The sequence below is a fragment of the Antechinus flavipes genome, chromosome 5, assembly GCF_016432865.1.
Source record: "Antechinus flavipes isolate AdamAnt ecotype Samford, QLD, Australia chromosome 5, AdamAnt_v2, whole genome shotgun sequence".
Lineage (NCBI taxonomy): Eukaryota > Metazoa > Chordata > Mammalia > Dasyuromorphia > Dasyuridae > Antechinus > Antechinus flavipes.
In genome coordinates this window covers 92,919,865-92,944,954 of record NC_067402.1, presented here as the reverse complement: position 1 = coordinate 92,944,954, position 25,090 = coordinate 92,919,865, and the positions used below count along the sequence as shown (strand labels likewise).

Sequence of the window (25,090 nt, the reverse complement as noted above, 5' to 3'; positions counted from 1 at the left end):
ATGCATTAACTATATTAATCTGGGTAGTATTATCATTTTGACAATACTGTTTCAAGCTAGATAGGTACATTAGAGATCTCTTCAGCTAATTTTTCTTTTCTGTTAAAATTGTTTCAGAATTATCTCTATGTAGATTTCATTAACCATACGATGTTAATGCTCAAATAATTGATATATTTTCAAGAAAGAGGTTTGTTTGTTTGTTTGTTTGTTTTTTTATCAATTTCTCCAGGCATTTGTTTCTGATAGTAATGCTGGTGTTCTACCTGGGTTTACCAGGTCTTTTGTTTTGAAGCCATTTATTACCTCAACTTTTGTTGATTTTCTCAAATTTTTAAAATATTCCAACATATGTCAATTGTAAAGAACTACTTATTTTTGCCAATGTGGTTCCCTTAATTTATGTTACTTGCTTTATTGCTAAACCACCTAAAAAAATAATTGTGACAAGAGGCAGCGCACCTTACTGGGAATATTTCCTGGGTGGTGGTTGGTTTTTTTTTTTTTTTTAAAATAAGAGATAATACTAGCTCTTGGTTTCACATAAATACTGTTTTATCATATTAAAGAAAATTCCAATTTTTCATGTTAAAGAATTTCCAATTCTACATTTCTAAGTATTTTAAACATAAAAATTGTATTTTATTAAAGGTGATTTCAGTACATGATATAACATTAAGAACCAGTACATTAAGAACCTACAATGTACCAAGACTACAAAAGTGAAAGATCCTACCCTCAAAAAACTTCCATCCCATTGAGGAAGACAACACATATATAAAAATATACATGGAAATGGAGAGGGGTATAGCATTAGCAACTGGGAGAATTTTTAAAGGCTTTATGTTAGAGGGGGAATTGAGCCAATTTTTAGTGAAAACTAGAAATTATGAAGGACACCTAGGTGGCACAGTGAATAGAATGCCAGTCCTGGACTCTGGAATACTTACGTTCAAATAAAGCATCAGACACTTATTGGCTATGAGACCTGAGGCAATCTACTTATTGTGGCAATCTGCCACAGTGCCTCATCTGTAAAATGAGCTGAAGAAAATGATAAACCACAACAGTATTTTTTGCCAAGAAACTGTTCCTCCTCCCTAAAAGGGGGTCCAACTCATAATGACTAAACAACAAAAGGGATTTTTAAAAATAGATATAATGATTAATATGATTGTACATATATAACCTATGTCAGATTGTTTGCTCTCTTGGAAATGGGGAAAATAATAAAGGTAGACATAAGGAGAGAAAGCATTTCAAGCTTGGTGGACAACTGAGCAAAAATGGCAGCCAAATGGTGTTAAATCATTGTATACATGTAGGAGGCACCATGAATACAGTGCTGGACCTGAATTCAGGACCTGGGCTTAAATGTGGTTTCCAACAGGGTTGTTTTTTTGAGGATCAAATGAAAAAATAGCACAGTGCTTCACATAGTACCTGGCATACAGTCCATGCCATGTAAATGTTACCCAATATTACTATTATTGTTATAATGGAAAAATAAACCTTTAGATTGGAACCAGGTTGTGAAAGGCTTCAAATGTCAGTGCAGTTTGCATCTAATCCTAGAGCTGAGAACTACTGAACTTTAGTGAGAAGGGGAGTAACATGGTCAGACCGTGCCTTGCCTGTCCTCAAACATTTCATCTTTTATCTACATTTCCGCTCAGTTGTATACCATGTCTAAAATACTCTCTCTTGATATCTATCTTTATTTTTTTTTCACTTGGTAGTATTTTTTTTCCAATTACATGTAAAGTTAGTTTTCAACATTCACTTTTATAAGATTTTTGAGTTCCAAATTTCCCTCCCTCTTCCTTCCCTTTCCCCTCCCTAAAACAGCAATCTGATATAAATTATACATGTATAATCATTTTAAACGTTTTATCTAACTTTATTGCTCTATACTAACACATTCTATCACGGATAGAAATTTCTTGGGTTGTTCAGAGAAAAATAGAAGTGAATTTTAAAATTCTGATTTGAAAAAAGTATTTTTTAATGTTTGTAGCAGTCCTTTTCGTAGTGACAAAGAAGTGGAAGCTGAGTGGATGCTCATCATTTGGGGAATGGCTGAAAAAGTTATGCTATATGAATGTTATGGCATATTATTGTTCTATAAGAAATGATCAGTAGGATGATTTCAGAGAGACCTGGGGAGATTTACATGAACTATGCCAAGTGAAGTGAGTAGAACCAAGAGAATATTGTACCCAGCAACAACAAGTTTATGAGATGATCAATTCTGATGGACTTGGCTCTTTTCAACAATGAAGTGATTCCAGTCAATTCCAATAGACTTGTGATAAAGCCATTGGGATCCAGAGAGAGCACTGTGAGGGCTGAATTTTCACTTTTGTTGTTCTTTGCTTGCTTGTTTTTTTTTTCTCACTTTTCTCTTTTGATTTTTCTTGTGTAACATGAAAAATGTAGAAATATGTTTAGAAGAAATGTACATTCTTAGCTTTTACTGCATTACTTGCTGTCTAGTGGAGGGAAGAAAAATTTGAAGGATTTTGTAGGGGTAAATGCTGAAAATTATCTTTGAATGTATTTTGAAAAAGAAATAAAAATAAAAAGCTATTATTTAAAATAAATAAATGATGTTTTTTCTTTTTTTATTCATTCATTCAAAGAAATGACATACTTGAAATCCAAAGAAATTCTCTACACAATTGGACTACTCATAATTTATTAAGTATTATGCTGTATAAATCATATATTAGGAGGATTACATTGGGTTTAGGCTGTACATTAATCCTTTTGTATCTCCTTCCATTCTTAAGAGAAGTAGGGGAATTGAATGTGAAATATCATAGACTGTGTTAACTACAATTGAAAGTTGTGAATAGTGAATAAAGAATGGTGAACTGAATAGTTGCCCAAATGTTTGTTTTGTGTTTCTTTTTTATTTTTATTTCTCACAAGAAAGCTCATATGGAATAATACAGTAGAAAATGAGGGAGAAGTAAAACAAGAACCATCCATCGAAAATAAGGCAGAAGAATGTCAACTTCATGTAGAAAAGTTCTTTTTTTGATTGTCTGATTAAGTGAAAAAAATTAGAAATGACAGATTAAGAATCTTCAAATTGTAGAAAGCCCTAAAGTAGCAAAAGTGAAGTCTGGCAGTTACATCCCTTGGCTTGACAGAACAGAGATGGTGAATAAGGCCAGGTTTAGCTCCAGACCTGAACAGTGAACAATGAAGAATTGTTTATGAGCCCAAGAGAGTGCCACTATCCCTTTTTCTATTCAGATTGCAATGTCTTCCTATTCGATCCCTATTTTGTCCCATAAATCCTCTTGTTCATGTTATCTTTCAATGGCACCTACTACTTGGACCATTCATGTGCTTTCTACTTCTCATTCTCAATACATGATCACAATTCACCTTCCTTGTTAATCATATAGTTTTTTATTAATCTTTTCCGATCCTCCATCACTAAATCTATGATCTTGTAATCTTATCTCCCAGTGTTTCTAAATAAGCTAGCTATTAAACTATACTTTTTTTTTTCTTTTCAGCAAAATCCTCTTACATTACTGCTTCTATAATGTCAGCATCATCAAAGGGGAGTTCATCAATCAAAATATGTATTTGTGTGGATGTATGCATATATTTAAATCTTTTGGTTTCATTTGTAAACATAAGGACATCTAAAAAATAATCAAAATCTTGTAGGAACAATATAGTCACGTGGAATATTACTGTAAATAATTAAAATTCCCTATCAGTGGGAAGTTTTTTTAATGACTAAATTCTTCATGTCAGTTATAGCTCCAGCAGACTTTTTTTTAAAAAGCAAAACCTTTTTAAGATGTGACTTTGAATTAATAATAGTGTCTTCGTAATAAGAAACCATAGGATCACAGACTTTATGAATTGAAAAGGTTGAAAGAGTTTTTAGAAATCACTCATAGAGAAAGCTGACGTCTCAAGAACTTGAATTGCTCGCAGATACTTTGCAAATTTACTACTGCCTTACAAATGGAGAAGAAAACAAACAGAAGAAAACAAATTTTGAAAAGAAGAACCTCAGTGATTTTTCACAAAAAAAAAGTTATTTAAGCAAAAAAAAAAAAAAAATAGAACACAGTACAAAATATGTCGAGAGTAAGACATGAAGTTCTAAAGAAGATTCAGGGCAATGTTTGCTTTAATAACAAAGAAAATGACATGAAAACAGCAATGAAAATAAAACTGAATATATCCATACATTGCTATAATAAAGTATACATCGCACAGTCTAAAATTGTCTCCCAACAAAGTTGGTTATCCTCCAAAAGTTCTAAGGGCAAAATAACATGTAAAAGTTTTTAATATTAGAGATACTGTATTCAACAAAACAAAACAAAATTATATGTGAAAATACATAGTAAAACTTAAAGGGGACAAAATAATAGTACTGTTTAAAGCAAAAAGATCTACCAAAAATATATATATATGATATATATTTTTATAGCAATAGCACCAAACATCTAAGTTTATATTTCAAAGAGATCAACGAAAGAAAAAAAAAAAAATCCAATACAAGACAGTCTAGTCTAGTCTAGTCTAGTCTAGCCTCCCCATTTAGTTCTGCTAAGAGCCTCCAAAATATCCTGGAAGACTACAAAAAAAGAGAACCTTCCTGGTCAACAAATGGGTTCTTCATTTATTAAAAGTTACTCCTACCAAATCTTATAAGCAGTCTTTTAATATTCAAAACGAGTCCTTCATTGAGATTTGAAATCTCAAAATCAGTTAACAGATAAGGAAGTATTTAACCTGACTATGCATTTGCACAGTTCTTTAGAATACCTATAAATATATATCATCATAACTGCAGTATAAATCCCTCAGAGTTATATTAGTATCTGATAGAGATTCTACCCTGAAGATACCTGGAAGGGAGTATAATATTTAAAGAATTAATAGCCAAGAAGCTACTCTTCCATGGAGATTCAACAATTGATTCAATGCTCTGAGAACTTCTAATAATGAAATAGAGGCAGAAGTCAAATAACTGTAGGATTATAAGAATATATTACATGAGTGGAAACCCAGAAACTTGATTCCACAAATCAAACATTTGATTGATTGAAAACAACTACAAACAAAAAACAAACTAGAATCTTAATCAATGATCTTGCCAAAGAAATTTCTGGGAAAAAAAAAAAAAGCATCAAATCACCCATATTTTAAGAAGCCATAGATGGTTCAGGCAGAGGTTTTGTATCAAGAATGAATAATCCTCTTTTACTGAAAGGAAAAAAAGACAACCCCCAACCTATGTTTATATGTATGTTCCCTTTCTTTATCATGAACTTTAGTTGACATTTAGTCACAATGATAACAAGCTATCTGTTATCAAAGGCATTAATTTAAGATGTATCACAATATAACGAATAATGCTCTATATAAATCTAATTATGTGGTTTTTAAAAATTAAATCAGTAACTACAAATAAATATATAGATAGATGTATCTATTTACATAAACATAGCATCTCTATAGAGATATGTGTATATAAAGAGAAACAGAGAAAGACAGACAAAGAGAAACAACTTTTATTATGGAGCAACAACAGGAAACAAAATGTGAGCCCATTAGTTGGGGGAATAACTAAACAAATCATGATATATGAATGTGATCTCCAGGGCCATCACAAGCAAAGTTACAGGTGGTAAACCAAGTATCCTACTGCCCCAACAGGGGTTCTTTCTTGGTAGGTGGTGGCAACCTCCACCCACTCACCCCCAGCCTTTTGACTAGGTTTCCTTACATCTGTCCATATTCCTTCCTAACTGCTCTGCAGGAGGCCCTCTGAGGTTTCACAAAACATACTATATTACTGAAGAACTTGGTTTACAAATTCAATCTCTGATTTGTACTGCCTCTGTGACCTGGGCAAATCAGTTTCCTCAGCCATAAAATGAGATTGAATTAGATGACCTCTGAATCCTTCCCAGCTCTAAATTTGTGATCCTATGACTTGTCTCAGATTCGATATTAAGGAACATTCTCAAATAACATCATTAACTCCTCAATGGTTAGCATACACCCATCCCTCATACTGACCACCCCTTCCCAGTGATGCTGAAATCTCAGCTGGCAACATACAACCCCAGTTACTATGCCCCACTAACTGTTCCTTTACTCACTGCCCTCCGTTTTAACTATGCCATTTGGAGTCCATATATAATTAACAAACTTCCTTTCATCTTAATCCAGATAACTAATAGATTTCCTTTCTCACTCCTTCCATCTTCTGGTTCTTATGGAGATCCAGCTCTGTTCAGTTGATGATGCTTTGCTTGTCACCTGTTTCAGGACCTGCTACACTTCCTCTCCTGCAGTCTAACTCAGTGGTAGTGGGGGGGGGGGGGGGGGGAGAGGGGGGGAGAAGGCAGGAGGAGAGAAGAGTTGAAATGCTACTTCTTCCCCATTACCACTTCCAGACTCTCCTCCCACATTCATTAAGCAACTTCTCCCTTAAGATTTAGCTGTATGACCTTATACAAGCTACTTAACCAATTATCTCACCACCTGCCCACAAAAAAAAAAAAAAAAAAAAAAAGGAATGTTACTTCACCTAAACTATAGAGATGGCCATATCTTTTATCAAACTTGTTCCACTTCAAATTCCACTAAAACTCCTTTATAAAGTGTAATCTTTTATTCTGTTTTTCTTCATGACTCATATTTTCTCTTATGGCCCATAACACAGCCTTTTATCATCACTATGACCTCCATTCCCTCTGCTCCTCTGTTCATTCCCTTCTATGGCTACATTCTCTTCTATTCCCTAACCCAACATCTCGGTAAAACAACTCTATTCCAGAATTTTTTTTACTGTCATTTTTCAGTTATGTTCAACTCTTCATAACCCCTTTTAGGGTTTTCTTGGCAAAGATACTGGAATAATTGCCATTTCTTTCTCCAATTCATTTTACAGATTCATTTTACCTGAGGTAAAGAGAGTTAAGTAACTTTGGGTCACAAAGCTTGTGCCTGATTTGAATTCAGGTCTTTCCGACTCCAGATGTGGCATTCCATCTGATGTGCTCTATGATGTGAGGTTCAGCACAAGAGTTGGGGTTCAGTCATGTGAAGAATTCCCAATGGCCATTCTCTTTGGCGAAAGGTAAATTTATTTAAGGAAGAGGTTACAGACAAAATGAAGGGATACAATAGACAATGAATGGTAAATGTAAAATGGAATGGGAGAGCATAGGAAATAGAGTTCCTCAGTGGAACTCGCAATTACCCAGTAGAAAGGGAGCACACTATGAATTTGGGGCATGCCCTTAGCTGGCAGGCTAAATCCTGAAGGGGACTCGGCATCCTAAAAGAATCAGTTAGCTGTAAGGAGAAGTGAGGTTGGGAAGCATAGTGGAGTTAGCAGAGATACCATGTGGCATGGGGGAATGAAGAGGGGAAAGATACCACAAGGCAATGTTATGGCAGGCTGATCCAAAGGAAGGTAGCAGCCATGAGATCAGTATATTTTACAGAGAAAATTTAACCTCAGAGATATAACTGGGATTTCTGACAGGGCACAGCAAGATGAAACTGCTTAAGGACTCTACAGAGGGTGGAGTCTCAGGGGTTTGACATGAACTGTGAAAACTATCTCAAAAGATGGAGACAGTGTTGTAAAAACTGAGTGAAGGTCAACTGGCCCAGATTTCTTTCTCCAGAGATCATGTGGTTTACAAGGAGTGGGATCTTTTCTTTGTGAGACTAAGTTGGGGTCACCTTGGCACTGAAATTCCCATATAAGGTAATTTGTTAATCCTAAAGATGTGGTTGAGTTGAAAGTTTTTCCTCATTTATGAATTAAGAATTAAATTAAACTAAATTAAATTAAATTTAGAATCACATTTAGAATGTGAGGTCATTTGTCCTGGCTAATCAGGGCAAAGATCCAGTGAATAGGAAGTGTTAGCCCAGGCCCCTACATAATCTGTTAACTGGACCTTGTCTCTCCTTGCCCAATTGCTTGTGGGGAGGGAGATTCCTTTCTGATTTTGCCTTGAGAAATCTCTTTGATTTACTTGAACTGATGGTCATGTTCTACACAGACATAACCTGAATTTCAAACTGGACCACCTCCCCAGAGGTGGGGCTAAACTGATCTCTATCAGTGCCTTCTCCCATCAGTGCTTTCTCCCAGCTTGCCTCAGAGATCAATTCTTTAGTTTCTCTGTCAAAAACATCATTCAGGACCTCATCACATCCACTGAGCCAAGTGGCTGCCCAATCCTTGAATCCCCTTCTCCATTATCTTATCAGAGATCCCATCCTGGCAAACCACTAACCCTGGATTAACCTCACAGTCCTCTTCATTCCAATTCACATGCTGTTGAACAGAACTTGAGGAAAATCAAGAAACTATGCTGATAATTTTATGCTATCTAATATCAATTAGGCATGTCACCATAGCAAGAAAAACATTCTATTCACTGTTCCAATATCAATCAATCAATCACTTTTTAAGATATGAGAAGAAAGCAGGAAATTTAGAAAAGGCCAAAGAAAAGGAATACAGGATTAGAAAAAACAAATTAAATTTCAAATATACTTTTTAAAAGATGTGAACAAATTTTTCACAATGTGAAAAAAATCATGAAGATTCACTACTGCTTCATACGCAGTCTTCTTTTTCTATTACTTTTATTAAGGAATTACATGTACATAAAAGGAAACATTAAGGAACATTTATTCCTGTTTCTAGATGTGTCAATAAAAAGAAATTTTTTTAAAGCAGCAATCAGTGATCTTCAAGTACTCCAAAGCTAATGGATTTCTTGGTAGACATACCTTTTGGATTCAAATGCAAAACAACCTCAATATTCTAAAGTCATTTTCTTTGTCAAATTACTTCACCTGAATTAGAAAGGGAAACTTTTCCAGATATTACTTAGCAAATGGTCAAATAAAATTAAATGTCTCTTGATAATGTACATGTATCCTCATTTAAAAATTAGAAAAAAAATAAAGTGGAAATTATTTAAAAAGCAGGAATTATTTTGCCAACTCCTCTGTTGCTTTCCATTTCATGCATCAAGGATGAAAGACTTAACATTAAAATGAGCAAAGCACTATAATGACTACTACTGATGGATTATTAAACAAGAAATACACCCAAAACTTGATGTTAGAAAGGTCTTTTCAAATTCTGGTGACTAAAGAACATATCTGTGTGTTGGTTCAGGAACACAATCTAAGAGTCTGCCAAGCATGTGCAAGGAGCAAGGATCACCACAAAGCAGCCTTTGGCTGGTTTGTCTTTTGTTTGCTAAATTTTTTTCCATCTTCTGAAGGATATGAAAGAAATTAGAATACATTCAAAGACAGCATACAATATCACAAAACAAGAATGTGAAAGGGCAGATATACTGCCTTAAGCTAGACAACCAATTTACAGAAGTCATTGAAGGGGAAGAAAAGGAAAAATCAATAGGCAGAAACTAGAGACAGTTCAATGTGACTGATTCAACAGTTTTATATAATAAAAGTTTTAATTAGTGAACGGGGATTTATTTCTTTTCTATGCCATACTATAATATACTATACTACTTTCAAATTTTTTATATCTGCTTAAAAATGGAAGCAAAAAAAAAAAAAAACACACAAAACAAAACAATAAAAATATATGTTTACTGAGTTTTTTCTATTCCTAATTTTTAAAAATAAGTATTAGCTAACGAAATTTGTTTTACAAAAAACTTTTATATTACATTTAAAAAACTTTTAAATGTAATATACCAAAGGTAAAAATGATGTAAATAATCTAAATCATGTATAATTTTTATAATTTCAAAGCTAACAAATGAGTTCATATTTTAATTTCCCCTCCACAATTTTGGCATGGAAGGGGTATGGAAAGAAAGAAAAGACATTCTTAATTTTTAAATTTCCAGAAATTAGGGGCAGCTAGGTGATGCAGTGTACAGAACACCAATCTCGAAGTCAGGAGGACCTGAGTTCAGTGTGCTAAGTGGTTGGCACTTAACATTTCTTAGTTATGTGACCTTGGGCAAGTCACTTAACCCCAAATTGCCTCAGCAAAAAAAAAAAAATCCAGAAATTTAAAAAGATATAGTGAGAATGATAACATAAGTTATGCAGAGGAATAGTTTTCTTTCTTTTTGAGAGTTACTGCTGACTGAACTAGAAAACAAATATCATTTCTCTTAGAAGACAGTCTGAATTACTCAGAACTTCCATCATTAAAAAAAAATTCAACAATAGAATACAATCCAAATGAATAAATCTGACTAATTCTTTAACTATAAAAATATTCTTATCCAAAACAATTCCCTACTTCAGAAGAAAGAACTGTTATTGCTTATACATTAAATCTAAATTTCTCTTACCTTTTCCTAAATATTTGTGAGAAAGCTAAGCATGGTATTCTCTAGAGCCCAAAGTCAAAGCCCTTACTTCTAACAGAGAAAGAAAAACATTAGCCTTCAACAAGAGTATCTAACAAAAATATTTTTTAAGCCATATACGGGAAGGAGGAAGAGAAGAATACTAAATTCTTAGCATGAGACCAATTCATGGTAACTAACAGTCAATTCTGCTTATGCTTATAAAGAAAAATTCAATGGTAGTGCCAAAAGCTTATTAAATATTTCAATTTTTAAAATACTTAAATAGTAGCTGATAAAAAATTTCTTATAAAAAAGCCAATAACAAAAAGATGAGCATGCTAAAAAGTCAAGTGATTTCCTTACAACTCCCAACCAATTTTCCACTAGTAAAACCAAAATGTGCTGACATTACTACAACATGTCATGTTAACCAACCTCCCTGGTCCCGCGCAATGAGCTCACAGAAGTCATGATGTGTACAGGCTGTATCCTTCGCTGTTTCCATTCCTGGTTTAAGATTTCTGTCCTTTCTAGAATCTTCTGCCGATTAGAATTAAACATACTCTTAAAAAAAAAAAAAAAGGGAGGAGGGGAATTTGTTAATTTCAAGTCATCAAGCAATTTTCCTAGAATGCCATCAGGACTATTCATTGAAACTCATATAGATTCTACAAAAAGGCATTCTATGTGTATAACATACATACACATATACATCATATACCTAGTATTTATTTCATAATGGAAAAAATACACAAAATGAACATTTTCTGAAAAAATATTCCCTATATTTTTTTATTACATAAAAAGACAAACTGATTTTTAGAAATGCACAAAAACAAGGAAATGTTCTATACTTAAATAAGGAAGTACAAATTCTTGGTATATACTTACACAGTAAAACTATATTACAAAGAAATAATTTGTTTCAAATTTGATTCTAAGTTAAAATATAACCATCACTATTAAAATATATGATTAAAATTTATATATTTAACTACAATGACATAACTAGCTGAAATTGTATCATTTGAAATCAAAGTTTTCATATTTCAGACAAGTTAAAATTGTTAATTTTTTAAGTGAGCAAAAAAGTTACACATGTAAAATGTGTGCTTTAAGAATTAAAAATTTCCTTTAAACAATAACTACCAACACATAAATAGAATCTTATATATACTTGGAAAATACATCTGGAAAATCAGTCAATCAATAAATATTTATTAAGTATCTATGAAATAAACAGGAAATATATGAATATCTAAATAGGAAATAATTAACAGTGAAAGTCCTAGGATGCATTCCTTCTCATTCTTCTTTATCCTGTATATACAGCTTGTTTGTACATACTTCTTTGCTGCTTGTCTCTCCCATTAGAATGTGAAGGGCAGACATTGTCTTTTGCCTTTTTTTTTTTTAAATATCCCTAGTACTTAGCACAGTGTGTGGCATTATAAGGCACTTAATAAACACTTATTGATTATTAACTGACTAAAGTAGAATGGGGTTAGAAAAGGCTTTTCTGCAGAAGATAAGATTCTAGCTGGGACTTAAAAGAAGCCAAGGGAAGACAGGAGGTAGAAAGCAAGTGAAAAAATTTAGAGTCAAGAATTGAAGTATCCTATTTATGGAACAGCAAGGAAGTCAAGTGTCACCAGATGGAAGATATCTAAAAGGCAGTTGGAGATGAGAATAGAGATCAGCAGAAGTTGGAGGAGAATGAATATATCTCAGTATCATCAGCACAGAGATGGTAATTAAATCCACAGGAGCTGATGAGATCATCAAGGGAAGTAGTAGGAAGAAGAGAAAAGGACCTAGAATAGAACCCTGAAGGACATCTGTGGCTAAAGGGATCAAGTAAAGGAGGATCCAGCAAAGAAGACTGACACATAGAAGAACCAGGAGAGTGGTATCCAGAAAACAGCAAGAAATGAGGACCAAGGAGAAGACAGTGATCAACAGTGCTCAAACTGCAGAGGTCAAGAAGAACGAGGACTGAGAAAAAGATCACTGGTACCTCTGGAGAGAAGATTTTCAGCAACATAACCAAGTCAGAAGCCAGACTGTAAGTGATAATTAAAAGAGTAAAAAGAGAAAAAAATATAGGTATCTTTGCAGAGTATCTTTTCAGAGAATTGAGCTAAGTAAATAAAAATGAGTAGAAGAAATATAGATCAATGACTAATAGGGATGGAAAGATCAAGTGAGTTTTTTGAGGATAAGGAGACATGGGAATGTCTGCAGGCAATAGAGATGGAATCAGTAGACAAAGAAGAATCAATGATAATTGTAGGAGAGAAAATGGAATAGTAATGCTTTTGCAAGTAGAGAAGTTAGACCTGGTAAGGAACAATGAAGAAGTCTTTACGCAAGATAGAGCTAAAAGAGGAATTAGTGTCAGAAAGCACATAGTCAAAACACAATGATGAAGAGAAGTAATAAAAGTTCACAGCCAACAGCTCCAATTTCTTCTGTAAAACACGAGTTAAGATTCTCAACTATGAGAGTAGAAGGAGGGGAAGACATATGAGATTAAAAGAGAGATTAATAAGTTTGGAAACATTACTGGGATAGTGAGTTGAAAAAGAAGATAAAGTAGGATTACCTAGAGACCATGAAGGCCCACTTGAGGCTGTAATAATGTAAATTTGTAACAAATTTTTTCTATCTTTATTCATCAACATATATAGTAGTTGTGGGAGTAATCCAAGGTTGAGACATGATAGGGCACAATCAGTAAAAAGATAAGGGAACTTAGGACTTGAAAGTGAAACTGGTTCACCAAGGGGTCAAGTTGGGGAAAAGAGGAGAGAATGGCTAGAGTACAGGAGCCACCATAAGAGAGAAATGGGTACAGGATTAGAAGTTATAGTGTGGATGGAGAATAGAGTTTTGGAAGGAAACGCAGAGGGAGAGGGGAAAAGTAAATAGAACATGGTCAGATGAAGGGTTTTTATAATTCTTAAACATAATAGTGACATTGGTGGATAATGGCAAGACCAATGGTGTGAACATCTTTGTGTATAGTTGAAGATGGGTCAAATTGTAGTTCATGAGAAGTGAGTAATTTAAGAACTAAGTACTTTGGTTGTGAGAGTCAATTTCTATATTTAAGTCCCCTAATATGAAGGCAGGAACTGGAGAAAAGAGATAAAAACAGATACCAAATGCATTGAGGAAGTAAGGAAAATGGCCTAAAAGACTGCTTAAATGAAAGCAGACTGATTACATATCCCAACAAACACCTGATAGTCCTAATAAAATGAATGATAATCAAGAAGTACGGTGAGAAAATACAGCATGTAACTTCTATCACAAAACTGTCCCCCCAAAAAAGAAAGAAAAAGTCAGAAGCCCATGCATAAGCAACAGGAAAAAACAGACCCATCAGCAATACCAATACTAGTAGGCAAACAAGTCAGCAATCTCTCAGCTAGTAGAAAGATGGGCTCAGAGGTCTCTGGCACCCTTTCCTGAAAGACCACAAAGGGCCCCTAAGGATCCAAGTGAGACCAAGCAATGCTGATCAGACCACCCATAAGTAAGGCTCAGGCTTGAATCTGGTTTTGGCATAAATCTCCAAGTCAGGAACCAAAACTAAAAAGTTGAAAAAGTTGAAGAAGGCACTGAGAAGCATACATTTTTAAAAATAAATTCTGAAAGAAAAAAGAAACTCTACATCAAATATAAACAGTCTCAAAAAAAATTTTTTTTTCCCCACTAGGATTTCAGGAATATCTAAAATTAAACAAAAACTTAAGGAAGGAATCAGAAGAATAGCTCAAAAGAATTTGTAAACCTTGCCAAAAAAATGGACTCCCTGAAAAATAGGGACCAAATAGAATAGATCAAACAACAGACTAAACAGAAATCATTTATTCCATGAGACATCAAGAAATATTAAAACAAAGTCAAAAGATTTGTAGAAAAGAAAGAAAAAATAAGGTATCAAATATTAAAAAGTAATAACCTGGACAACCAGTCAACAAGAAATAATTTGAGAATCACTGAATTCCCTGAAAAACATGAATTTTTTTAAAAGGGCCTAGATGGTATTTTTCAAGAAATCATAAATAAAACTTTCTAAATCTATAAAAAACAGAGCAACCTGAAGATAGAAATATTTTGATTCCTTCTGAAAGAATATTCAAAAGTCCCAGGAATGTCATAGCCAAAACAATATCAAACTGTCACATTAAGAAAAAAAGTGAGTTTAAGACTAAGGAACTACACTCTGAATTGAGTATCTTGGAATACTAAGTTCCAAAAGGCAAATGGGATAGCTAATAACTAAGAATAAATCAGCCAACAAAATTGAGGGTAATCTTAGAAGTAAAAAATAAAAATAAGATTGGTAATGAAAGAGAAGACTTTCAATCCTTCCTGATTTTTAACTTTTCTAAAATAAAAAAAGTTAAAGTCTACAGAAAATTAGAAAGGTAAACTTACTTGAGCAATTGGTCTATGTTCTATAGAGCTTTGTAATGGTGCATAGTGCTAATATGATAATAATGGAGAAGAAAAAAACAATCCTTGAGAAACTAGTTTGTTTAAAGGATTTGAAAGGATATAAAGTTTTTAACAGGAGAAAGACAAAAGAGAGCAAAAATAAATGGGGAAGAGAAACATCTCATAATTGAGATGTGTGGGAGTATATAAATATGGAAGGAAAGTGGACATCAGAAGAATCTCACTGATACAAGTCAGATAAAAAAGGAGGATTAGACGCATATACAGTTTGGTGTAAAAATACATTTCTCTTAATGGGCAAACAAGCAAGAATTCGAGGTGCAGATTTTTAGAAGAAGAATAATATTGGTGAGGGAAAAGGCACAAGAAAAATAATCACTGAAGAGTGATTAAAAGAGAAAAAAGAAATCAAGAAATTAATGAGTGCCTTAAATTTTCTCTTACATAATTAAGGAATGGCACAATGTGTATGTGTGTGTGTGTATGTGTGTGTGTGTGTGTGTAATGAAATAATATTGTGCTGAGAGAAATGAGAAATTTTTAGAGTAAAATAAGCAAAATCAAGAAAACAATTTATACTAATAAAACAATATTATAAAGAAAAACAACTTAAGAGACTTGAGAATTATGATCAAAGTCATGACTAACCATGTCTCCAAAGAACCTATCATGAGATGTTACCCCGGTGAACATCAGGAATTTTCATTTTACTTGCTTGTTCATTTACAACAATAGGTTTTCCCCCTCTTCATCTTGGTTTTTTAATTGCAGTGGATTAAAATGGAAAGAGTAGATTAGCAATATATGATGCCCCACCTCACACACCACCAAAAAGGTCACTGAAATAAGACATACATACACACTCACACATACGTATGTACACACACCCAAGGAATTCAGAAGGAAACAAAGAGTTTTGAAAGTAATATGTGGAATCTATTGTTTACCTTTCTTTTTTAAAGTGATATCAAATGGAGATTTTGTGCTTTCATAAACAAACTTCTTTGTATTCAGTTCTGTTTGTAAAAATGTTTTGTGTTAAGTACAAAATTTTTAAAAAATAAATTTGTTTTTTTTAAAAAAGATAAATCCATACCTTTACTTCATCAGCTCGTCTGAACCTCTTGAGCTGTCTCAATCTCATGTATTCAGATTTTACGCGCTTCCGCCAACAAACTGGTCCCTTCTCGGATTTCTTTCCAGTTTGGCCCATGATTATCTAAAAGAAATTATTTCACACTAAAATAAGTAATCTATATTTCCTAAACGTGATCAGTTATTTTTAACTCAACATTATTTCAATTCTGAGTAAGTAAAAAACAATAAAGGAAAAAGTATTATGCATAGTCTCTCATTTGCAGAAATGTACAACATTTACATTTTCAGAGGAAAAAAAGGATTTCATAACAAGGATAAACCATTAAATGTATCTATAAATAAACTTTGCATTTACAAGGGCTCTAGATCTTCTAAAATCATTTTACTAAAAATGTGACCAATAATAAGGGCCAAATATATAATACATAAAATAGCTTTGACCATTTTTTTAAAGCCCCCTTTTATACACCTAAAAGATCTCGTTACTGAATTGGTTATTACCCAAGTAGGAAATAAAATGAACAGTATAATCTTTAAAAAGATCAAACAAAAATTAAGCAAAGCAGGAAGATTGCATGCAACAAAAACAGGAAAAATAAAGTTCAATATATGTAAAGTATATAAATTACAGCAAAAGTTTATTACAGTGGCAGTTCTTTTTTTCCACTTGACATTACCTAATAAACTTCCTTTTTCTTTACCTTTACTAAACTCTTAAGACTTTGTTCAAATGAAGGATCAGTGAATGTTAGATCACCTATCCATTTTAATCATTTTGTTAGCACATTTCCAAATTGCTTTCCAACATATTTATTCAATTACAGCTCCATTAACAATGCATTAATTTCTCCTTCTTTCTAAAATGGCTTTCATATCCAATTATTCCCTTATTTCAGGGGCTCTTGAACTTTTTATGTGTGCCACAGACCCCTTTGGCAATTTTTGTCATCTTTGCCAAGTGTAAAGCAAAACTTCACTTGTTTTGCTTTGTGTTCTCTTACTAATAAGGAGCAAACTTTCATATGATTGTTAACTGAAATTTTATTAAGGACTATACAATTTGCTAGGCATTGGGCTGATGGGGGCAGGCATAAAAAAAGTTACTGCCCTCAAAGAGTCTACATTTTAATGAGAAAAACAATATACATAAATTAGAATATATAAGATAAATGCAAGGTAGTAGGAGGGTAACCTTAGATGGCCTGGTTATGCAGCTGGGGGACCAGGAAAGGCCTTCTAAAAGAGAAAATACTTCAACAGAAGAGCACTTACAAACATGCACGAAAAGGAGATGAAGTATGTGAAGAACAAATTACTTAGAATAGTTAGGATAATTAACTGAATCACAGACAGGGAGTCAAGGAAAGAGAATACAAAGTTAAAATACTGGAAAAGTAGAATAAGGGGTCAGGTTATGAAGAGCTTTAAAGGTCAAAGGGTTTTTTATCTTGGAGATAGACAACATGGGGGTGCCACTAGAGCTTTATGAGTGTTGCACTTTAGGAAAATCACCTTGGCAACTTAAGTAGTGGATGGATTAGAATAGGAACTGACTGGAGTCAAGAAGTCCAACTGCAAGAGTCTAACAAAATGGTGATAAGGGACTGAATTAGAATGATAACTGTGGAGAAATGTTGCAGAGAAAGAAATAACAAGATTTGACAAGAGATTAGATTTGTAGGATGAGACAAATTGGAAATAATACTGAGGTTTTGCAGGCCTGGGTGATTAGTAAAACGTAGGTACTCTTGAAAAAAACAGGAATTTCAGGGGAAGGGTTAGGGAGAACAAGCAGATTATTTACTGGTTAGGTAGAGGATTAAAGACAAATATTATATCATTTATATTTTGTTGAGTTTGGTCTTAATTTTATTTAGCATCTATTCAGTTATCATTCTAAGTTGATCATAATATTTGGGTTTCAAATGATAGAGAGTATATGCAGGGCAAGTGAAGAGAATGTTAAATTTGGAATTTAAATCCTGTCTCTGGATATTAACTAGTTGTGTGACTTAGGGCAAGTCATTTAACCTCTCTGAGCCTCAACTACCTTTATCAATAAAGTGGGAACAATAATGTTCAAACTGACTCATGAGGCTGCTGTGAGACTCAAAGAGTTCTGCACACTTTAAAGTGTGATACAGTTTATCTTACAATTTTCTTTGGATGGAATGAAGTAATACTCAAACTAAGAAAGTATGATACCTTGATTAACAAATCCTTTCAGAATGAACCACTTAAAAGAAAAAAAGTAGACCTAGTCATAGAAGAGGCTCAAAGAGGCTCTTCATCTTTAGGTTCAATTTGTTTGTTGTTGATAAAAGAGAAGGTAGTGATGGTGATTTAGTTATGCCCTTGTAAATGAGTATTTTTAATTTTGAAATCAAGCAAGAAGCAGCTTGGGTGATACTGCCGAACAGGACAGTTGTGAATGATTTGAGAGAACCCCTAGAGAAAGAAGGAAGCAATACTCATGAAGTATTTCATACTGTGCAATATGCTTCCATGTCTACTTGATTGTATCTCTGATAAGATAACAAAATCATTGGGATTCATGTCATTTCCTTTACTCTGGTAATAAGTTAAGATCAAACACAAATGATGTGTAAGAAGAGAGAGACAAGAGGCAGAACAGTTCAGAACCTTCTTTCTGTCCCAGCCCCCAACAATGGAAGAAATTACTGTGCTCCTCATCACCACTAGTAATAATTGCTTACCAAATGCTATCATCAGGCAGATAGGCACAAGAGTCCTGGAAGTATCAGTAACCATTCCTCTTGTTAATCCTTCTCACTCCCAGTCTACCATTCTTACTTCCATCCCAGCCTTTAGAGATATCACACAGGAAAGAATACATATGGTGGGTGGAAGGTGAAAAGAATGTATCCATATCTCTGCAAGTTTACCTGTTCACCTTCTTATATAATGAACAAAGTGTAGTTGGATGATCAGGACATGATCTAAAATCACTAATTCCTCGACTGTGATATTTCTGCCCCTACAATATTTTGCAATACTTGAGCTGAAATAAATTAAAACGAGTTTTCAAAAACCACCGTAGTCACCCATGTTTTCTGATATGGCCATCAAAGAACTACAAGTATTCAAAGGTAGTGGCCTCTAAGAAAACTAGAATTCTGAGACAGATTAACAGCATTAGTTTTTATTTAAAATTCCCTTCTGCATTGCTTCACAATAAAAATGTTAGGTGATCCTTAGATACTTCAAATCCAAGTTGTGTTGGGTTTTCTTTTTTCCTTTCATAGAAATATAAATCCTAGAACAAGATTGTTTCATCTACATTAAAAAAAAATTTTGACCAGTGCATCCACCTCCTTCGATTATTTTTTTCCAAATCATTAGCAGCTCCAATCTCATCAGCACTGGTCACCTTTCCAGAAAGTTTAATATTACACAATGCAACTCAATTTTTAAAGGGATCCAATTACCCAACCTAGCTTATAGTACAAGTTTCTGGGGGCAGCTGGATGGTACAGTGTAAATCCAGCCTCACACTTACCACTTCTTAAGTGTGTGACGTTGGACAAGTCATTTAACCCCAAGTGCCTTGCAATAAATAAATAAAATGAATTCAATTCACTTCTATTTTTTTTCCACAATCTTAAGCAAGTATGAAGTTTTTGTCTCAATGACTATTCTGCAAAGAGGAATGCATTTTTATTGCCATCTACACAGTTAAAGGATGCTCTATTTCTATTACTTACCACTTTAATTTCTTACAGCTTTTTGCAAACCATCAAAAGCTGATGCAATTTTATCTTTCTTTTGTTTCTCCTGTTATGTTTTATAATATTCTGTACCATAGATACAGATATTCCAACACTTTGTTCTATATCTTAGGGTTACTATGATCATATCATACTGTTAGATTACATCATTTTTTGTTCTAATGACAAACCTCTTCTTTTTTTGTGCTGACAAGTGTTTCCATCTGAAGTATTCTTCCTTTTTTTCCATTTTGTTAAAGGCTTTTAAAAAAAAATTAACATAATTATTGGTAATATAGTATATAGTAGAAAAATTCTATAGAGAAATTCTATAGAAAAGTATAGATTGACCTTGGAGAAGCATGTTAAAACCCTTTATTAACTTTCACTAGAACTAAAGAATCTATAGCTCTTGTTACATTCCTAACTTTTCTTCATTTTTTTTTTTATTGCTTCAACAGGGTAGGAAGCTTCTGGTATAGAAACCCTTCCAGTGATAAAGTTTAGAAATTAATTTGTAATTTATAGTATTAGAGCTAGTTTCGGGGTGGAGGGATGAGCAGTTATAATCGATATATACTGATCATGACAAAACCACTAGGTGTCAAAGGCAAAATGTGAACTTTGACATGGCAAGAAGGTTGGGCCCACTATCCATTGCATATTCTAACCCACATGGTATCTCTTGAGTTTTATCAATTGAATTCTGATTCATTATATACAATCTAGAATGATTTATAATTTATCTAACTTAAATTTCACATTCTTCTTACCCTCAGTAATTTTGACCTACCTGTGCACTGGGAATGTAGGTGACCAAAGAAAGAAGAAAAGGATCTATATGTACAAAATATTTATAATAGTCCCTCTTTTTAATAGCATTGAACAGAAAAACACAATAGTCCCTTTTAATCTATAGCAAAGAAGTGAAAACTAAAGGGTGCCCATCAACTGAATGACTAAATACTATGGTTTATAAAAGTAATGGAATACTATTCTGCCAGTAAAACATGAGGAGATTTACATAAACTAACATGAAGCAAAGTCAGGAGAACAAGGAGAAAAGTAATTTATTTTGTCTAATCATTTATATTTTTAATGCAAATGATTTCATTTTCATATTATTTTCCAATAGAAGGGAGAGAATTTTTAAATTATTAATTTTAATTCTCTGTTCATTTAAAAGAACACTTTTTCTCAAAATAGCATAAAAGATTACAATTTTTTTAAAAATATATGCTCAAATTTGGAACTATACTCAAAAAGTTATCAAACTGTGCATACCCTTTGATCCAGTAGTATTACTACTGGGTTTATGTCCCAAAGAGATATTGAAGAAAGGAAAGAGACCTATATATGCAAAAATGCTTGTGGCAGCCCTTTTTGTAGTGGCTAGAAACTGGAAATTGAATGGATGCCCACCAGTTGGAGAATGGCTGAATAAATTGTGGCATATGAATGTTATGGAATATTATTGTTCTGTTAAGAAATGACCAGCAGGATGAATACAGAGAGGCTTGGAGAGATTTACATGAACTAATGCTAAGTGAAATGAACAGAACCAGGAGATCATTATACACTTCAACAACAATAGTACATGATGATCAATTCTGATAGACCTGGTTCCCTTCAACAATAAGAGGATCCAAATCAGTTCCAAGTGATCAGTAATGAACAGAACCAGCTATACTCAGAGAAAGAACACTGGGAAATGAGTATGGACTACAACATAGCATTTCCACTCTTTCTGTTATTGTTTGCTTGCATTTTTGTTTTTTTCTTCTCAGGTTATTTTTATCTTCTTTCAAAATCTGATTTTTCTTGTACAGCAAGATAACTATACATACACTGTATGTAACATATACTTTAACATATTTAACATGTATGAGACCACCTGCCATCTAGAGGAGGGAGTAGAGAGGAGAAAAGTTGAAACATAATTTTCTTCAAGGGTCAATGTTGAAAAATTACCCATGCATATGTTTTATATATAAAAAGCTATAATTAAAAAAAATTTTTAGAATAAATAAAATTAAATTAAAATCAAAATATATGCTCAGCTAAATGTTGGAGGAGATGTGGGAAAACTGGGACACTGGTACACTGTTGATGGAATTATGAACGGATCCAACCATGCTGGAGAACAATTTGGAACTACACTTAAAAAGTTATCAAACTGTATATATCCTTTGATCCAGCAGTGGTACTACTGGGATTATATCTCAAAGAGATCTTAAAGAAGGAAAAAAGACCTGTATGTGCAAGAATGTTTGTGGCAGGTGTCTTTGTAATGGCAAGAAACTGGAAACTGAAGGGATGTCCATCAATTGGAGAATAGCTGAATAAATTATGGTATTTGAATGCTATGAAATACTATTCTTTGTAGAGGACTGAAACTACTGGGTTGATGCACCAAAGTCGGGACGGCTGAGCGCTTGAGGCAATACTCTATGGGAATATGCTTGGAAAATGGTCCTTTCGCTTATCCCTGCTGGCCCAATGATTGGTGTATGGAGGATTGTAGGAGGGACTAGGGGGTGGAGTAAGACTAGTGAGGGACACACTCTTGGCAGTAGAGGAGGGAGAAGGTGGTTGGGGCAATTCTGCTTTCATCCTGTTCGATCCTGTGTCTGGGGACTGAGAATAAAGATTAAGGACTTTTGCTTATCCTGACTCCGGCTGATTCTGAGGTATCCTGGGTGCTAACGCGGTCATTACAATTGTTCTATAAGAAATGACCAGCAGGATGATTTAGAGGCCTGGAAAGACCTACATGAATTGATACTAAGTGAAATGAACAGAACCAGGAGATCATTATACTCAGCAACAAGAAGACTATACAACAATCAATTCTGATGGATGTGGCTCTCTTCAACGTTGAGATGATCAAACCAGTTCCACTTGTACAGTGATGAAGAGAGCCATTTACACCCAGAGAACCAAGGGAACCGAGTGTGGAACAAAACATAGCATTCTCACTCTCTCTGTTGTCATTTGCTTACGTTTTGTTTTCTTTCCCAGTTTTTCCTTTTCTTCCTTCTTGATATGATTTTTCTTGTGCAACAAGATAACTGTATAAATATGTATATATATACTGGAATTAACACGCATTTCAACATATTTAACATGTATTGGACTAGGAGAGGGGGTGGGAGGAAAGAGGGGAAAATTTGGAACAAAAGGTTATGAAGGGTCAATGCTGGAAAATTTACCCATGCATATGCTTTGTAAATAAAAAGCTTTAATAAAAAAAAAAAATCTATATTTATGTGTATGTATCTATATGCTCAGGGTTGAGCTTCAGGGTTAATGTTTAAGCTCACTGAACAATTTCATTTGTACAATAAAATTATACAAGTATCAGTAATGAAATTCAAAGCAAAAATCAAGTCTCTTGCCTTTTTACTTCCCTATTTCTGTTTTCTACAATTGGTCACAGCCTCACTGACAAATCTTGTAGTCATTTCAATTGCTTCCCTTTGGCCTAATAGCCAATAAGTTGCCAAATCTTACCAATTTCATTCCTCCAACATCATTTGTATCAGTTCCCTTTTCTCCACTTAACACAGCCATCACTCTAGTTCAGACCCTTATCACCTCTTGCCTGAACTACTGCAATCAACTTCTAAGTAGCACTTTTTATCACCATCACTCCCCCCCAAAAAAAGGGAAACCAAGTAAATACCTTTTGATCAGGAAATGCTAAGAAGATTGTGGCAGTGAATATAATTGAATATTATTGTGCTATAAAAAACAATGAATATGATAATTATAAAGACTAAAAAAACTTACATGAACTGATACAAAATTAAGTTTTAATGTCAAGAAAACAAAATACACAATGAATATAACAATGTAAATGGTGAGAACAACCACTACAAACAAAATTGTTATATTGCAAAATTTAGAAAGAAAAAAAGCTTGGGCCCCTAAGAAACAAAAGATAACCCTCTCTATTCCCTTTAACGATGTCAGAAGCCACAAACATACAACACAGTACACATCATCAAATTTTCTTCAATACACTGGTCAGTTTTACTACACCTTTTTTCCTCTTTTTCTTTTCTTTTTAAAAAAAATTCTTTATTATAAAGGGATGATTCTAACAGGAGGTAGAAGAGATTCAGGAGATATCTAGGCAATGTAAAAATAAAAGCTATCAATAAAATTCGTTTTAAATGACCTTTATTCACAAAGTGGTCAGACCGATGTTACTACAATGCAGGTCTATGTCACTTACTCACTATTTCAGGAAGTTTCCATGACTGGACTTTAGGATCAAATATGAACTGCTACATTTGGTTTTAAAAGTCCAATCTGACTTGTTATACATTACTCTTCTTCATTATTTTCAATCTGGCATCACTGGTGTTAGATATGCTATGCTTAACATTCCACCTCTGTCTCAGGTTTTTTGAGGACTGCCCGTTCCCTCCCCCCACCCCCCCAGTTTTGCACTCTCTCTCATCTCTACTTTCTAGAATCTCTTGCTTTCTTCTGATCTTAGGCAAGTTTATTTCCTAAAGAAAGCCTATTCTGATCTCCAATTAGTTACTGGTACCCTCTCCTCCTAGAAATTACTTTGTAAATATTTTCTAAGACCAGATAATATGTTGGGGTTTTTTGGGCCTTGAGTTTCCCAATGATTAGGCAACAATAGTAAAGGCTATTACTTTATGAAGTAATAAATCATTATCTAACGATGAGATGAACAATCAAGTAAACCTTTTCACTAGAATTATTATTTCACTTAAATTTGAAGGTTTCCATGTCATTATCTAAGCTAAAAAACTGGCAGTTATGGACGACAAGATACTGAATTCATAATACCACAGTTTCCCCAGAGTTTAACATCACAGTCATGAGGAGAGAAATGTTGAAGGTCATTGAAAATTACCCAACCTAACAACTGCTGTCTCAATATGGATAGAATCCTAGACTTATAGTGGAGAAAAACTAGGTTCAAATTCTCCATCACTCAGAAGTAATGCTGTATGATGTTGAGCAAGTCACTGGGGCTCCAGATTCAATTTCATTATCTGCAAAAAGGAGCTATTATATGTAAAGCACTTTTCAAATCTTTAAGCATTATGTAAATATTAGCTACTTTACTCTGTGGTCAAGAGCTCACAACTTGATGTCCCAGAGTATACTCGTCTTTTCTCTGCATGGTAGATGACTTTATGCTTGAGATTAATGCTATTTTGAATTTCACTTTGCTCTTTTTAAAAATAAAACTAAGGTGTCTTCCACTATTAAGAACTGATGAAGTATATATTATAGTCCCATAGCCTATCAGACAATATTGTCTAAAATCAAAATACCTATCTTCTTCTTCAGGCACAGGCCTTCAAATAGCATAACTGGTCTTTCTAATTTCCTTTTACCACTCCAGACAATAAAACTAATAGAAATATGGAA

At 33.7% G+C, this 25,090-nt stretch overlaps 1 protein-coding gene across 8 annotated transcripts in view; it reads right to left on the bottom strand.

Annotated features, from left to right (window-relative positions):
- The window catches only part of EZH2 (enhancer of zeste 2 polycomb repressive complex 2 subunit), a 109,005-nt gene that overhangs the window by 39,094 nt on the left and 44,821 nt on the right, over positions 1 to 25,090 (bottom strand). For 5 of the 8 annotated variants that reach the window (XM_052001725.1, XM_052001721.1, XM_052001719.1 and 2 more), the window contains 2 exons: positions 15,940 to 16,062; positions 10,809 to 10,937 (listed from right to left, as the gene is read on the bottom strand). In XM_052001725.1, coding sequence (XP_051857685.1) covers positions 10,809 to 10,937; positions 15,940 to 16,056 — 246 coding nt within the window. In that variant the 5' untranslated portion in view covers positions 16,057 to 16,062. The remainder of the gene's footprint in view (positions 1 to 10,808; positions 10,938 to 15,939; positions 16,063 to 25,090) is intronic. The other 3 variants (XM_052001723.1, XM_052001726.1, XM_052001724.1) reach the window with 1 other exon arrangement.